The 18,121-nt window shown below is 45.4% G+C and overlaps 1 protein-coding gene across 1 annotated transcript in view; it reads left to right on the forward strand.

The window, feature by feature from the left end:
• The first annotated feature begins 284 nt into the window (after positions 1-284).
• Positions 285-18,121, forward strand: part of LOC144768952 (SUN domain-containing protein 3-like) — a 32,503-nt gene continuing 14,666 nt past the window's right edge. The window contains exons 1-2 of the mRNA XM_078652951.1: positions 285-289; positions 10,499-10,661. Coding sequence (XP_078509077.1) covers positions 285-289; positions 10,499-10,661 — 168 coding nt within the window. The remainder of the gene's footprint in view (positions 290-10,498; positions 10,662-18,121) is intronic.

The raw sequence follows: 18,121 nt of genomic DNA on the forward strand, positions 1-18,121 counted from the left end.
CGTAAATCCTGCACTATTCTGTACTTGCCACTAGGCTTCTGCAGTCCCATAATAGGTGTGTTGCAGGGACTTCTTTTTATCTCCTTCAGAATGCCTTGTACAATCATAGACTCGATTACAGGTCTTATTCCAGCCACAGTTTCTGGAGTCAATTTATACTGTGGAGTTCATGGGAATACAGCATTTGGTTTGATCTGTATCTTAACAGGTTGAACCTCTCGTATCAATCCTATCTCCTCACCCGTGAAATCCCACACTTTCAGAGAAACCGAATCCCTCAAATCATGTGGTAAGTCCTCTGTCGTTAGAATCACGAACATTTCTGCACAAAAGCTCATATTGGCCATTTTGAAATCGGCATAATCATCACAGGTTTGCAGCTCCACACCTCTCGGAGTGCAAGATATGATACAGTTTAGCTCACACAAAAGGTCTCGTCCCAATAGACAGACTGGGCTTGAGTCGCGCACCGCGAATTGATGTCTATCGCGGAACGGTCCTATAGTCAGAGGTTACTCATCTGTTAATGGGTTAGTCATTCTCTGATTGGTAATTCCCACCACTTGAATCGATTGTCCTGAAATGGGATAAATCGAGGACCACTTCTGTCCGTACTGTGGAGCGCGCAGCTCCAGTATCTAGCAAAAAGGTAACAGGATGTCCATTCACCTCTGCATCTACAAATGGTCCACTCTGATCTACTTCCAGGGCCGCACCTAAAGTGCATTCCTCTTGCACCCCCCTCTGACACTACTGAAAATCTTGAGTTTGGTCAAATCTGTCTTGTATTTCAAAATAGGGCATCTGGTGATACACCTGATTATTTATTGGTATTCTTGGAGACTGAGGTATCTGCATGTGTGACTCCCTGTCCAGGTTGGATTACCATATGTTGACCCATTCCCCTGCCACTTCCTCTTCCTCGACCCATCACTCCTCCAACTCCTTGGAAAAGATCAGGCCTTTCGGCATTCCTCAACTGCACCAACATCAACTTGTCTTTCACTTTCTTTTGTGCCGCCTCTACTTGCTGACTACAGTATTTTGCATAACGCAGAATCTCGTTCACCGAATTATTCTGCCTGCATATAAGGTGGTGCTGTATCATTAGACTAATATCAGATTTCAATCCCAGTACAAACTTCGAAACAAACTGTCCCATATCTTTTTGCTCAATAGTGTCCAATCCACTATGCTGTTTAAAAGCCGCCAAAAGTCTCTCATAATAGTCATGTACCGAATCTTTAGGATCTTGAGTGGTCCGACCGATTTTAAGCCAGTCAACAGTCCGAGGAGCTACTTTAGACTGTAACCATGTAATCACCTGCTAATATTTCTTCATTACCTCGCGTGAAGGACCATGAGTCACCGAATCTCTAGCTGGTTCTGCAGCAGGCCACTCAATGGCAATTTTACATGCCGTCCACAAATCACCCGGGACCGCTATAGCAAACAAAGTATTCAAACCAATCCACAAGACCTTTGAAATCGTGACAAACCAGTCTATTTGTTTATACCATTAGGCAGGTTTTTCCCTCAGCTGAGGAAAATCATTAGTGCCAAATCACCCCTGCTCCATTGCACATGTACATACCCTCCATTTTGCACTTCTCTCAGAGGGAAATGTCCTACTTTTCCCGTCCTTCCACCCGTAGGCGGAGAATCTCCTATCACCTTCTTGGCACTTTTCTTTCTGGCACACCTCTCTTCCCATTTGTCTATTTGTCTCCACGGACACATCGCTATCACCAGTTCTCTAATTTGTGCCTTTAATCCTGTTGTTGGCTTTTCTTCCAAGTCTTTTTCAGTATAGTTCAATCTGCAGCTTCCCTGCAACCACTTTGTTTTCATCAAATCCACCTCATACCTTCGTGCCAATTGTATCAATGCTTCCAGAGCTTGCTTTGCCTTTCTCGTAACATCTCGCTCCTCTCTTCGAGCTGAGTGGTCGCTCCCAGCGCCTCCTGCTGCCAGTTGGTATCGTAGCGCTGCTTTGCCTCAGAAATTGCCAATTATTATTTCCTGCTATCTGCCTGACTGCCGCTTCGCTTAATTAGCACTTTAGTTATTTATCACTGCTGTTTTCACTTTGGACGCGCGTCTGTCTGTAGCGCTCCGCTGTGCTCCCCCCTCCGCCTCCATTTTGATTGTTGTTGTCGTCCTCGTGTGCCCGCCCCGCCTCCCAGCTGAGACGCCCTCCCACTGACCAGATACAGCGCTCCTCTACCTGAGAGCGCCGTGACTCGCTCCTCTCTTCGAGCTGAGTGGTCGCTCCCAGCGCCTCCTGCTGCCAGTTGGTATCGTAGCGCTGCTTTGCCTCAGAAATTGCCAATTATTATTTCCTGCTATCTGCCTGACTGCCGCTTCGCTTAATTAGCACTTTAGTTATTTATCACTGCTGTTTTCACTTTGGACGCGCGTCTGTCTGTAGCGCTCCGCTGTGCTCCCCCCTCCGCCTCCATTTTGATTGTTGTTGTCGTCCCCGTGTGCCCGCCCCGCCTCCCAGCTGAGACGCCCTCGCCCCTCCCCCTCCACTCTCCATATATGACAATAGCTCCTGCGCGCAGCGTTCACGCGCAGCGACCGCGCCCAACCCGCGCCGAAGGTGCGCCAAAGGTAAGCCCGTCTACGCCCGTCCGCGCCTGGACCGCGCCCAGCGCCAGACCCCCTGCCCCTCGCGTTGCCCAGCCCTCCCGCATTACCTACGATGCCGCCACCCTCCTAGCCCTTAACCCCGGTCGCGCCCCCAACTGCGTCCAAGCCGCTCCTGGACACACTCATGGACCTTTCTCTTGCTACTCCTGCAAATTCATCGGCACCGACAACACCTCCGCTACGACCACACCACAGATCCACGACCCCAATCACCTACAATGCATCCTTCTCAACACCCGATCGGTCCACAGGCACACCATTGACCTATGGAATCTACTAGACACCATCTCTCCAGACGTCGCATTCCTAACAGAAACATGGATGAACGCTTCCTCCGCCCCAGACATCACCATTGCCATCCCTGAAGACTATAAGATCACACGCAAGGACCGTACCGGCCACACAGGAGGAGGAATCGCTATCGTCCATAAGAAATCAATCCGCATCTCAACCAGCTCTGACGCCAACCTCGCCAACTCCGAACACCTTCACTTCCAAATACACATCGACCCCAAGACCACACTCAGAGGCACCCTCCTCTACAGACCACCAGGACCCGCGCTAAATTCAGTGAAGACATCACGGACTTCATCACTCCACACGCGCTCCCCTCCAAAGACTACATCCTTCTGGGAGACCTCAACTTTCACCTTGAAAAGATCAACGACTGCAACACCACCACACTCTTGGACAACCTCGCCAACCTCGGACTTAAACAACTGGTCACTTCCCCCACCCACATCGCAGGTCACACACTCGACCCCATCTTCACCTCCAGCAATCATGTCTCCTTCAGCCACACTACGGACCTCCTCTGGACTGACCACAGCTGCGTTCACTTCACCTACAACAAGCCAAAACCCACCAACCACCTCCAACCAACTCTGCAAAGAAACTGGAACAAAATCACCACCGACCAGATCTCCGCATCGCTCCTTCTAAACACCCCAGCCCACTCTTCTAACCCAAACCAAGCCGCCGCCAACCTCACCCTATGGCTATCCAACACCGCCGACACCTTAGCACCACTGAAAAAACGTCAAAGCAAACCTGGCAGCAAGAAGGCCTCATGGTTCAACGATGATCTTAAGAAGTCCAAGAAACTCTGCCGCTCCTCTGAAAAGGCCTGGAAAAAAGATCCAACCACTAGCACCAAGGACGCCTTCAAAAACGCCTCCCGCACTCACCACCAACTAATCCGAAAGGCCAAGAAAACAGCATTCAAGGATCGACTTGACAACAACGCCCACAACAGCAAGGAACTCTTCAACATCGTCAAGGAATTTTCCAACCCCTCGGCCAACTCCAACGACATCACCCCCTCTCAAGCCCTCTGCGACTCCCTAGCCTCATTCTTCCACAACAAGATTGCAGACATCCACAACAGCTTCGACAACCAACCCGGAGACCAACCCACCCAATCATTCGCTGAACATTCTCCCCTCGTGAACACCCTTAACGACTGGAACCCAATCTCCACTGAGGACACCATCCGCCTGATGAACTCCATCCACTCAGGATCCCCCACAGACCCATGTCCTCACCACATCTTCAACAAAGCAGACTCCATCATAGCACCGCACCTCCGAGACGTCATCAACTGCTCCTTCAACTCCGCCACCTTCCCGGAAAGCTGGAAACACGCTGAACTCACCGCCCTTCTGAAAAAACCCACAGCGGACCCCACCGAACTAAAAAATTACCGCCCCATTTCGCTCCTTCCATTCCCGGCCAAAGTCATCGAGAAAGCTGTCAACAACCAGCTCGCCGCTTTCCTCGAAGCCAACAAATCCCTCGACTCCTCACAATCTGGCTTCCGAGCAAAACACAGCACTGAGACCGCCCTCATCGCAGCAGCAGACGACATTCGAACTCTACTGGACAATGGAGACACAGTCGCCCTCATCTTCCTTGACCTCTCTGCAGCCTTCGACACGGTCTGCCACAGCACCCTCTTACAACGCCTCAAAAACATCGGAATACAAGGAAAAGCACTTGAATGGATCACCTCGTTCCTCACCGGAAGAACACAGAGAGTCCGCCTCCCACCATTCAAGTCCGAGGCCACTGAAGTCATCTGTGGCGTACCACAAGGATCTTCACTCAGCCCCACCCTTTTCAACGTATACATGAGCCCCCTCGCGGCCATCGCCCGTCAACACAACCTCAACATCATCTCTTACGCGGATGACACTCAACTAATCCTTTCTCTCACCAATGACCCCAACACCGCCAAAACTAACCTACACGAAGGAATGAAAGAAGTTGCCGAATGGATGAAACAAAGCCGTCTGAAACTGAACTCAGACAAAACAGAAGTCCTCATCTTAGGTACATCCCCCTCTGCATGGGACGACTCTTGGTGGCCGGAAGCCCTGGGAAAAGCACCCATCCCGACAGACCACGCACGGAACCTAGGCGTCATCCTGGACTCTTCACTCTCAATGAACAGACAAGTCAGCGCCGTATCCTCATCCTGCTTCAACATTCTTCGCATGCTCAGAAAAACATTTCGCTGGATCCCCACCGAAACAAGGAAAACAGTCACCCATGCTCTAGTCACGAGCCGACTGGACTACGGAAACACCCTCTACGCAGGTACTACCGCTAAACTCCAGAAGAAACTCCAACGAATCCAAAACGCATCAGCCAGGATCATATTAGACATCCCGCGCAACGAACACATCTCTGGTCACCTGAAAGACCTCCACTGGCTACCCGTCAATAAGAGAATCACCTTCCGACTGCTAACCCACGCACACAAATCACTCTACGACATCGGTCCAGAATGCCTCAACTCACGACTGTCCTTCTACACCCCCTCCCGCCAACTACGTTCTTCCAGCCAAGCCCTCGCCACTGTACCTCGCATCAACAAGACCACCATGGGTGGCAGATCCTTCTCATACCTGGCTGCTAAAACATGGAACTCACTCCCCGCTCACCTTCGCCTCACCCAGAACCACCTAGCATTCAGAAAGCAACTTAAAACGTGGATATTTGACAAATAATCCTCCTCCCCTTTCTAAGCGCCTTGAGACCCTCTGGGTATGTAGTGTGCTATATAAATTCTCTGACTTGACTTGACTTGACATCTTTAGCTACAAATAACAACTCACTTGGGTCATATGTTTAAATTCTGTCCAATGGTAGATTCCCTTCTATCACTTCATCCATTTCTGCTTTTAATCTTACCACGTCTAACAAACAATTGTGCTTTCATTGCAACTTGTAAACTTCTCTGACCTCTTTCACTTCCTGATTCCTCCCTGTCACTTCTTTGTGACCTCCTTGGACCCTTGCTCTCCTCTATTCTCATAACTGGGCGACTTTCTCTCTCACAACTTCAACTTCTCCAGTGGTTGCCCGCACACAAACTCTGTGGATCAAACAGTACCCTAGGTGCTTCTCGTCTCATCCCCATTTCGCCTTTCCGTATCATTTACTCACTCACCGGTGGAACCCACAATCTAATATCCGACCTAGAGTTTTCCAAAGTTCCTGTTCGTCTTGGTTCCGACCCACTGTGCATCCTCGACGGATCATTCTCATAGCAATCTTTCAAGAAAACTGTCTCCTGTAACACTGTCCTCTTCTGTCTCACTTTTTCCTCCAGACCCTCCTTCTAGCATCCGAAATGGATACAATCGTTCTCCCTCTATAGTATCTACTCTCCATCTCTTCAACTGTGCATCCCACTAGGCATCCTGATATGTCTTCATTGCTTTCTTCATTCTTCCCTGCGAAGGTTCTCTCCTCTTCGCCATTGCTGCTCTTATCCATGCATCTAATGCCTCAAATTGTGTTGGTCTGGGTGGAGGTTTCAGAGAAGACACAACTCCTGTCAGCTGGTACAGCACCTCCAAACAAAATGACCCATAACGAGGGAAAGCCAATTCTCCCTCTTTCTCTATAATTGTATGCCAATTTTGAAACCCCACTATGGTATGGAGTCCTACATTTGTTGCCATATAATGTGCCGAGGTATCCTCTGGTGGAGCTTCTTCTCCTACCCGAGTCACCACCCCTGTGTCACCTCTACACAAATCTCTCAACACCTTAAAACATCTCATTGTTAAAATCAATTAATTGCAACCCAATTTTCACTGTTTAACTTTGGACGAAATTCCACCAATCCCAGTGCGGCGTTACACCAACCGACCAATCCCAGCGCGCACACTTTGACGTCACTGCTACCTCTTCGCAGCGGCTCACCCTCCTTTACAATTTCACCTTGTACACTCGCTCACACATTCGTACTAACAAGTAACTGTATATCCAAAAGCTATTAAACCAAGTAACTGCTCCTATCGCAGTCACAATCACTTACAGTCACATAAAACAAGTAATTGTCCGTCCGCTTAAAGATCGATAGAACACACTTACAAGAACATTCATCCGCTGTGACCCCCGACCTGCATTGGCAATCGCCGAAGTCCACCCCCGGTACCTGAGGCTTTCTACCCGTAACACACTCCCGCATTCACACACAGTTCCCTGTCACAAGTGATTCGACGATATCGCTTCACGACACCCATAGTATTGATCAGACAATTACAGATACACACTATCCCGGGATCTTGGACTTCTCTTGAGTCCACTAACCAAACTTCCTGATCCGGACGTGTCCAGACCAGTAAACCGATGAACCCACACTCAACGTACATTCCAACTACGCAAGACATCACACAATTAAATCATCACTGCACTCTAACACACCACACAATTTCACACTCACGCTACCACTGTTTCCGCCGCACCGTCACTGTCCGCTGACTTCCATCCGTCTTCGCCATCATCTACTCCGTCCAAAGCTCTATTGTTTTTCTGATCCTACTCCTAATTTCTCTTTTCTCCCCTCACTTTGAGGCTAAACCATCCTCTGCTACCATTTGATTACGCTAAATTATACTTCTTGTCATCCCTCCTCAAGTCAAAGCAGATGGTCTTTTTAAAGCCGCTAAAAGTGTTTGAGGGGAGCATACAATGCAAGGTTAAACTTTCAATTTAGTCATGCTTTAAAGGACCACAGACTCCGAATTTCAGTTTTGTGGATTTATTATCAGGCCAAAAATAATTAAATATAAACACACCTCAATATCAGAGTATACAGACCCATAAAAATCAATACTGAGCCGAATCTACGCATATTATTCATTCGGCACAAAAGGCATAATATGATGAACTCCAAAATCAAAATGCAACAAAGAATAGAAGCTGAGTCCAATTCTCTTTTCATTAGAGAAGTAAAGAAAAGTATCTTTCCCTACACTGTTCTTTATGGAAATCCTACCTATTTCCCCATTTCTATCCAAAAGGTGTCAGCACATGTTGACTTCCTATGAAGTACTCTCGTCAAATGGGTTTGATAGCTTGAAGCTATGGAGCTCATTCTAAGATGCTCCTTTTCCTCCGAAAATAAGCAGAAGTCTCCTGAATCTGTCCCTGCGCATCATACCAAAAGGCAATGTTCAACTCTCAATAGGTCATAAGATAAAATTTTCCATTGCAACATTTTAGTAGATTTCCACAGGAGCTCTAATTGAATTTTGTTCAATGTTCAGTGGCCATGGGTTTCAGATAGGCCAGACACGGAAGGCGTCCTCCCTTTTTTGCCTTCCAGCCTTCTTCAAAGACATTCCAGGTGTCTCCTTAAATCTAAGAATAACAAGGTTGAATTCCTGCACCTGCAGTACGATGAGAACATACTGTCTTCGAACACAAAAAGGATTCATTTAATTGTAATTCTTGAGCAATCCAAGGAGAAACGAAACTGAAAACAACCAGCAGTTTGGGCCTACAATTCAAGCAACTTAAACTAGACACAAATGACATTGCATGAATAATATTTCATCCTGCAATTATACATACAGGAATTATAGGTTTCTGTAATACATACAAAGTCCTACTTAAATATGCACACTACATTTCGTGTTAATGTAATTTTGAATGAATGCATCTTAATAATCATGAAACACTGCAAACGATAAAATGACATGTGAGTGCGTTTAAACCACGAGTATAGTGCACTCATACAATTTAGAGTGCTGTAAGCGCTCCATCATCATGAATAGCTGGGGTTTCCTGCTGATTTCGATGTTGGTTTTATGACTCCTTCCCATTCAACATGTTTATTTATATTGGTACCTCTGCTGCATATTAATAATCTCATCTGAATATAATTAACTGGATTCATTTCAATCAGACTCATGCTTTGTGAAGCCTAATTAATGTTTTCGTCGTAATATTGAACTGGGGAATCATTTGTTTTACAAAAGTGGAATCAGTTTGAGGCCTGCTAATTCGTAAACTTACTTTCAGTGTAGAATCTGACTAAATATATCTTAAACATTTACGTGGGGATTCCCACCCATTAACTGGTGCTAAAAGTGGCAAAAATACAGTGGCGGTTGGCATCTACGGGGCGGGGACGGGAGCGTGCACGCAAAATTAAATTAAAAGACTTACCAAACACAACGTCCCCCAGAGCTCTTCCCTTGCCAACGCCCACAGGAACCAGATGCTGGCTTTGCCAATCCTATTGCTGCTCTCACCAGCATGAGAGCAGCGCTAGGATTGGTGGGAGCGGCCTCACTCAACGTTCCACAGCTCTCTGGAGGCTTTAGCTTTCTCTAACCCAGCTGTCTTAAGACAGCTGGGTTAGAGATGTTTAAAGTGAGCATGTGTGGCTGGCATCAAGACGGCTGGCCAAAAAGACATGCGGACATGTGCTTTTTAAACAGTGCAATTCCAGCCCACCCTCCTCGCTGCTGCTGTCACTTAGCGGTGGCCCCATCCCGACGCTCGGCTCAGGATAAGGGTTGAAAAATAAAATGGCATTAAATTACCATTTTATTTTTCATCTGTAGGGCTTTAGGGGGAATTTAAGTGGGGTGACGATCTTCTGCTCAAGAGAAGGAGCCGCCCCTGGATAATTCATGCCTAGTTTTACACTATTGCCCATTAGGAGAGGAGGGTAAACTGCAGTCGATTTTTTTGTATCGACAAGTACGTTAACCTCATGTTACAACTGATGGCAATATCCTCTACAGAAATGTGCACAAACGATAGATGATAACTGCCTGTGTAAAACTGGTGCAATTAATGTTTGTGCGTATTCCCCATTCATTTGAACATTGGTGTCAAACAGGCGCAAATACTCCTGCACGGTAAACATCCTTTACAACGCAACTTTTACCACACAGTGCCTTTACGACGCAACTTTTACAACGCAAACCATTACAACGCATTGCGCTGGGGGGCGCTCTAGGATAGGGAATAGGTTTAATGTACTATCCAGCACCTTCCCTACTATCCACGGGGACTGGAGTTGGAATAGTAAATTAAACTATTCACTATCCAGCGCCCAAAAGCATTATGCGTTGTAAAGGCATGCGATGTAAAAGCATGCGTTGTAATGTCATACATCTGGCAGTTGCCAGGAACGCCACCTGGTGGAAGGTGCCTGTGCAGAATAGGAAACATTTGCAATAAAAAAAAATCACAGATTGAGTTTAAAACCTTAAGATATTATTAGCTCTGCTCTGCAAATCGGTTGCTTAAGCACTTCAATCACCCGGCACCAAGGTGTTTTAGCTCCAGCATTTACCACTTGTGTTTAAATAGTCCTCTTAGCATCACATTTATCATTTGAGAGTGGTACATTTAAGTACATTTCCTGTGCTACAGCCGCCTTAGATGCTCTTAGCACTGTAACTTTGATGGATTCGCACGTTCATGGGTGGGACTGGTCAAATCCAAGAGATTAGCTGGGGTGGGGGGAGAGAAGGAAAATAGGTCTTGCTGTATAAAAAATTCTGATCTCACCTTCTCTCTGCTCAAGGTATGACCATCACCTTCTGAGTGGTCGAATCCGCCCACTTCAAGATGAGTTGGAAGACCTGCAAGCAGAAATTGGTTTTGTCCGGAAGGCTGCCCACGAAGAGGCCCGCCATGTTGTGGAGCAAGCCCTAGAGAAGCAACGTGCCCTCGTGATCTCAGAGCAGGTAGATTGTGATGTCTTGTTCACTTTGCACAGTCACATGCTTAACAATCCATGTCCAGGCCAGACATTAACTAATCACATGGATTTAGAACTACTCAAAAACACACACGCGTGCATGCATGCCCATGCACACACAAGTATGCACACATAAAGCACACAAACGCACACAAGCACAAACATGCATGCACATGCACTCAGAGCATTCGGGGTTACTAGTATGACTGTGACTGGTGGTAGGGAAAGTAAAATTAATCAATATTGCAAAATTGGATTGAAATAAAATGGTAGCACCATTTAAGAAGTAATGTGCCTTCTACAGTGCAAGACCAGTTATACTGAATTAGCAAGGCCACTGGAATTAATGCTGCAGTGTTTTTCTCCATAGTAAATTATACAAAAAGTGATTGATGGAATGCTTGAATTAATCTCAGCCACTGGTAATTACATGGTGCCACATCCCAGTTTATTGTTATTTTGCACACCATGCCACCTCAGTTTGGACCCATTTATAGGCAAATCAGTTTTTACCCGTATTTTTTTATGTCCTAAGTGTGACGGGTCCCGTGCCCACTGTGCCACTGGACTCATGAGCCCATAATAAGGGCGAAACCAGTCCTGTGTTGCTTGTGTTCCGGTTCTCAGAGGACCTGGCCTGGCAGTTGGTGCTGGACTGTTCCTATTGGAGCAGAGTCAAGACTGGTTTGCACATGGCTGGGTCCAAACTGAGGTGGCATGGTGGGTGAAAAAACAATGGATTGGGATGTGGCCACAAGTGATTGCCAGTGGCTGATATTGACTTAAGCATGTAATCCATCACTTTGTTTTTGATGCCCTATCTATGACGGGTATGCCCAGACATGGGTCCCGTGCTCAGTGTGCTCCTGGAATCAAGCTATACATGGGTGATAGGCCCGTAATAAGGTCAAAACCTGGGTTGTTGGTTTTCTGTTTTAGGGAGGACCTGGCAGTTTGGGTTAGATTGTTCCCATTTGAGAAGAGTGAAGGCTTATTTGCATATGGCTGGGTCAAAACTGAGGTAGCATGGTGGGCGCAAAACGATGGATTGGGATGCGACCACACGTGATCTCCAGTGGCTGAGATTAATGCAAGCATTCCATCCATCACTTTGTTTTGTGATGCATTTTTCTCCATTGTTATGAATTTATCCTCCTTTTCACATGATCTGTGATATGCTAAATAACTTGCCTTTTCTTGCTGCATAACTTTGTTCTTCACTGCCGCATAATACCGGTGGCCTTATCGATAAGGCACATCAAGTGGTGTTGCAATACGTGTTTGTGAATAACTGCAGAACATGTGACACCCTTTGTTCTGGGGGCAGCAGAGGCAGTGAATTATACAAGTAATTAAAAGAGTTCCTAGGAAGCATGGTCAACTCATTTTAAGGCTGAAGGAAGCAGACACAGTCAGAGGGAGAGAGAGAGGAGAGGCGAGGCTAAAATGAACTTGCATGCATGAACCTCCAGGTTACCTGCAGTCAGAAAAGTTGCCCCAGATGAAGACCTGGTACACCCACAGTGATTTATGAAAGTCTACATGTTAGGAGGCAAGAGGTACCAAACCCATCCTAGCCAAAGTGTCATTGATGTGGTTTGTAGGGTGAGGTGTTCCTGTTCAGCGATACTCCAAAATGGGGCAGAGCTTACAAACTTGTACCTAAAATACATGAGTGTGGGTTTTGCAAAATAGGTTTGGAAACACCAGATCAGAGTCTGATTTCCGGATGCCTAATGGGCCTAATTGATGAGAACCTCTAGAGTCTACCTGAATGGTCTTCACTGCAAATAGGAAATAGCCACTCAGAAAACTTGTCTTGGAACACGTCAGCATACGTGAAATGTGTGTTGCTATCATATAAGATATGACTAAATTGACCTTTTCACAGATTACATGATTTAAATGTTGCTAAGTGAAACATTGAAGAATAAACTATTTGCTTGAAAGAACCTTTATGCTTTGGTGCCCCCAATACCTCTTTCTACATTGAACATTGTTTCCTATTAAGGGCCCATTGTCACAGTGTGAGTGCTTGTAAGGCCAGTGTAATAATACAACATGGAAGCTTCTCCCTCTGTTACAGGTTATACAAGTCAATGTCAACCTCTCTACTTATTCCCTGATTTCTTGCATTGAGTTTCATCTCTCTTCTCAACCTGCTCCTGATTATTCTCAAGTACTCCCCATCACTCAAGATTCTCTGCCTTCTAGGCTCCCTGTCCAGTATAATTCTTATTCTGGATCATTCATGACCCTTGATTTCCCAGCCTCTAAGACTTTCTTCTGAGCAATGACATTGTGTGTGTGACCAGTGATCAATTACACTCTACTCCAAAGTACCTTCCCCCATCAGCTGGGTATTTTAGTGCCCCAGACTCTTCCTGTGTCCCCTGGTGTCTGTGTCCAAGTCTGTTTACAACTGTAAAGCTGTAAGAGTCCTCTGTCTGTGGATGTGGGTGTAGATGGTGGCTACCAAAGCTGGCGGTGAAATTTTGGATGAAGAAAAAGGTAGAAACCTTTCAAGACTCCAGTTTAGGGTGCCAAGGCCTCTGAGATGATAATAGTCAGCTATCCGGTAGGTCTGGCTCTGAGGTTCCAAGCTGTGTCCACTCACTCTCGAGCTTGTCTTGAAAGGAGAGTCTTGGGGTACAAGGAGGCCTAAGGGCAAAAAGTCAAATCTGATTGTTAGGTACAAAATAGGGAATAAAAAGGGAGAAGGTGCTGGGGAGATGAGTAAGGAGAGGTGATATGCAATTAAATGCAGTTAACTTGCAAACCCTGAAATACCTTCAAAATGAGCTTAAAGTGGCTTTTGAAAAATTGTGGTCAAAAGCAATTTCTTTACAAAAGACCATAAAAACTATAATTAAATAGCCAGGCAAGACCAAATACTAGCCCACGTGGCCTTAAATGACTTTTAACCCCTTCCGTGCGGGACTGTTTCACTCTGCTGTGCTGGGGGGCGGGGGGCGCGCATGGCGCCCCGGTGCTCATGACGAGATCTGCTCGTCATGAGTCACGACGCTCCGGTGCTCATGACGAGCTGAGCTCGTCATGACAACGCCCGTTCCAATGGAACGCTCAGCACAGCAGGGAAATCAGCCCAGTGTGCGAGCGTTCCATTTAACGGGTGCGGTCATGACGAGCTCAGCTCGTCATGAGCACCGGAGCGCCGTGGCTCATGACGAGCTGAGCTCGTCTTGGGAACACTAGGGGGCATCTTCTTTTCAGGACCACAAAGCAATATAATGTCATAACAACCATATTAACAGAAACCTTGAGCAGATGTCTCCACTTACTGAGACTTCTCCAATTCCAATTTTAATTTGATTTAAAAGGAAATCATTAAAGAAAGCAATTCATAGCATGCATAAAATACAGAAGTTGCATACATTAGAATTAGAAGAATAAAAACATGATAGAAGTGTACAATAGGTGCTGGTAACGGTACAATAGAACATTAGACTTGTGACATCCTTAAGAGATTGATACTAAAACCATAAATAGTCAAGCGGTCACCCATCCTATGGATTTCTGTGAGCTTACTGCTGCCTTTAGAAAGGAAACATCAGGAACTTCTCAAAGCTGTAAGGAGTGAAGCACATCTCTGCACATCCGAAGCGATAACTTAAAAATAGACTTTAAAAGAGCGGGTAAAGGGGTTTATAAAATTTACAAAAGAACATTAAAGTATTCAAAGATTGTACAGACCGCCCATTGCAGGGACAAGCCGAGGCGCTATTACCAAAGGCACCCTGACCCTCCCAGAAACACAGAAGTCTCCACACCGTGCCAGCTCTAAAGCGAAAGAGAAGCAATATTTTTCACTGGGATCACTCCAAGGTTAAATACATTGTGGATTCTCCTAGGTCAATAAACCTAGAGTAATCCCGTATTGAGCTTTTAGTATATTCCACATCTAACCTCTGCGATTGACTAAATTCCTGGCACTGAAACTTGACTCCCTTTTTGTCGGTTTTAACCAAAATGGCGGGTAAGCCAAACATGTCGGATAGGCTAGAGCTTTGAAAGTACTTTATACAAATGCCAACCAGCCAAGGGATAGACAAGACGCTCTCCAGCTTGAGGCAGTCCCGTATAATATCCCTATTCAGATTTCAGTCCATATTAGGTCAGATCGTAACCCATAACAAAGGAGGGCGCCGGCATTACCCGCTCAGTGAAATATTGTAAACCGAGCACTGAATGGATTACATAATGTGGAGGTAGTGGGGTAAGGCAGAGGAGCCGTCTACATATCCAGCTTTCCTCAGTCTCTAAAGAGAGGGCGTTGGAGTACACCAAACTCATCAATCAAAGGGTAGGGAGAAGGAAAAATGTGATCCAACCAATTTCCTTGGAATGTAATCTCATAAATCAATTAATGGGGGGTGGATCACTTGTCCTGCTAACCTGGGTTTTCAGGTCGCTGGTATGTCCCTTGTTAAAAAACCCTCATGCACGTGAGTGGATGTTTTTTCTGGTAGCGGTATATCTTGGTTCTCCGCTATAACACTCTTGTGTCTGCATAATCACTGAGTTAGTTGGTATGCAGCCTCCGCCAGGAGGTAGTATCCCAAGGTTAAAAGCAGTAGTGTCCAGTGATAAGTGGTGAATGTGAGGTTAAAATAACTCGGACAGCCAGAGTGAAGATTTATTATTCCGGATTCGAGTTAATTGTGAAAATTAGACAGATATGCGTCAGGAGAGTTGTTAAGATTCTCACGCTATCAATTTTCGTGAATTAAAAGGTCGACTAGTTTCAGCCCTAGTTGCCTAGGAAGGTCAGTGGGCTTTCTTCAGGACCGTGTGATATATGTGTTGCAAAGCGACATATTAGTCCTTTACTGGTTGGAGGTCAATCTTGTGCCTGTAAATATAAACAATGAGGATAACCTCGGAGAGGATAGTGGGACAAAGATCAAACGTGTACATTACAGTTAGAGTACAACTTATATCAATACTTTAATCGATCACCGCATCCTGCAGTCAGATACCACATATTCATATACCTGGTAACAACTGTCTTGTCATATGATATCTCTCATTATATGTTGCCATTATAGACCGACTGCGGTTAGTTTGGCAAACTTAACCTGTTCGTTCCCCATTATGTTTCACAACCCCGGGGGAGGTGTATAGACTATAAGCCACATTTCCGGTGTTACAGTGATGGGCTCGTTTCCCCATATAGAAAGGTTGAAAGCCTTAGCGTGGTGTCTACTTCTAGTTAACTATATTAGCTGTTCTTAACCAATATCATGCTGGTGTAATTACAAACACAAATCTCAATTATCCAATTTATCTAGGCATCAGTACGCCTGTGAGCGGGCTCTTAGATACTCGCACCGCGAACGTTTGACTAAATGTCACTCGCTTCACGTTTTATAATATTTGTTTGTTGCTCGTATTTCTGCGGGGTGCCTGTGATCGCCTGCACATATAGCCATCTTCCAACTCCGCAATAGTTATATACCCCATTCATACCATACTTTTACATACCTCCGCGCACTGTGTTCTGCGCTTCCACGGGTGACAGGGAGTCTGGGGGAGGGGGGCCCTCTCTAAAAATAAGGGGTAGCCAGTTAGTTTAAGAAGAATGTACTTATCTTTTAGGCGCCGTTTGTGCTCCGGTCTCGTTGCTCACTGGGATCACTCCAAGGTTAAATACATTGTGGATTCTCCCAGGTCAATAAACCTAGAGTAATCCCGTATTGAGCTTTTAGTATATTCCTCATCTAACCTCTGCGATTGACTAAATTCCTGGCACTGAAACTTGACTCCCTTTTTGTCGGTTTTAACCAAAATGGCGGGTAAGCCAAACATGTCGGATAGGCTAGAGCTTTGAAAGTAGTTTAGACAAATGCCAACCAGCCAAGGGATAGACGAGACGCTCTTCAGCTTGAGGCAGTCCCGTATAATATCCCTATTCAGAATTCACTCCTTATTAGGTCAGATCGTAACCCATAACAAAGGAGGGCGCCGGCGTTACCCGCTCAGTGAAATATTGTAAACCGAGCTCTGAATGGATAACATAATGTGGGGGTAGTGGGGTAAGGCAGAGGAGCCGTCTACATATCCAGCTTTCCTCAGTCTCTAAAGAGAGGGCGTTGGAGTACACCAAACTCCCGCCCCATATAAAACTTTATAAATAAATAACAGGCAGTGGGGACGTCCTGGGGTTTATATATGTTAATTTGAGGGATAATAGTTCCCTTTTGCACCGTTTGACGGGGCTTTGTAATAGTTCCAACCGACATGCTAAGACTTAGACAGGAGTTTCTGATCTGGACCGAAGGCGTCAAAGACAACTCCGAGATAACAAAAGCTAATCACAGGGCCCAACAATTGATTTTTTTTGTTAACAGTTTTTATTTTTTCATACATAAAGGAACATCAATAAAGTAGTACATTTGATATATCCTTGCATTCATTCAATTTGTCAGATCGATAGGTTATGATTTCTTTCAAAACATTGCATTATTGCTCATGCAACACCTCAACCTGGGCTTATCTCGATACATCGTTGTTAACCACCCCTTCACAGTTCTTCTTGGTCTTGGAATATTGTTAGTAATGTACACAGTCCTCCTCTGTATGTGTTCCATCCCCCAACAATTGATTATTGATTGATCATTTGAAAACACTTCTCCTTCCTGAGCCACATGCCGCTATGTGTGACTTTCAGCAGTTAGTAGCTTACTCATGAAATTTACGAGAGACTCCACCAAGATGCAAAGTGCTCTTGGAGTACTCGCCATAAGGACCACGTCATCTGCGTAAAGTAGCACAGACTCTACGGAGTCTTCTCACAGGGCATTTCCTCCCCTGCTCCTAAATTCAACAGAAATATCTGCATGGGGCGAGCAAAGAGAAGTTTGTGAATCTTACAGAGAGAGAAGGAGAAAGAGAACAAGACAGCAAAAAATAGAAAATCATACAGAGACAGAGCAGGCACAGACCTACAAACCTAAAATATCCTAAAATTGGCCATGAAATTGGCTTTTATAAACGTAAGGTTGAATAAAATAAAATTCAGTTACAAGGACAATAATAATAGTACTTTATAAACAATGTACTCATCAACCCAGTTTAAAAGGCTAAACGTGTCCTCAAAAGCCATTAACTTTCAAAGATCAAATAGCAGTAAAAGTCAATTTGGTCAATTTGACAACGCTGCTGAATAGCTACTTTGACACAAAGGACCTGATCCATAAACTGCACGTTGTAGTACGTTTTGTAGTTCTACAGTAGTACTACCAAACATAATACAAAATGCTATACCCTTCTGTAGTAGCTTACACTTTTGAGTACGCTTACTACTTTTCGGAATTCACAAGCCACACTTTTGTAATAACGTACACTTTTGTGGTAAATCCCCATCTCCATTATTTTCTATGGGAGGGCATTGCAGTACCAGTGGTTGTCCATGTGTAGTGCTGG

The sequence above is a fragment of the Lissotriton helveticus genome, chromosome 7 (assembly GCF_964261635.1).
Source record: "Lissotriton helveticus chromosome 7, aLisHel1.1, whole genome shotgun sequence".
In the NCBI taxonomy this organism is placed as follows: domain Eukaryota; kingdom Metazoa; phylum Chordata; class Amphibia; order Caudata; family Salamandridae; genus Lissotriton; species Lissotriton helveticus.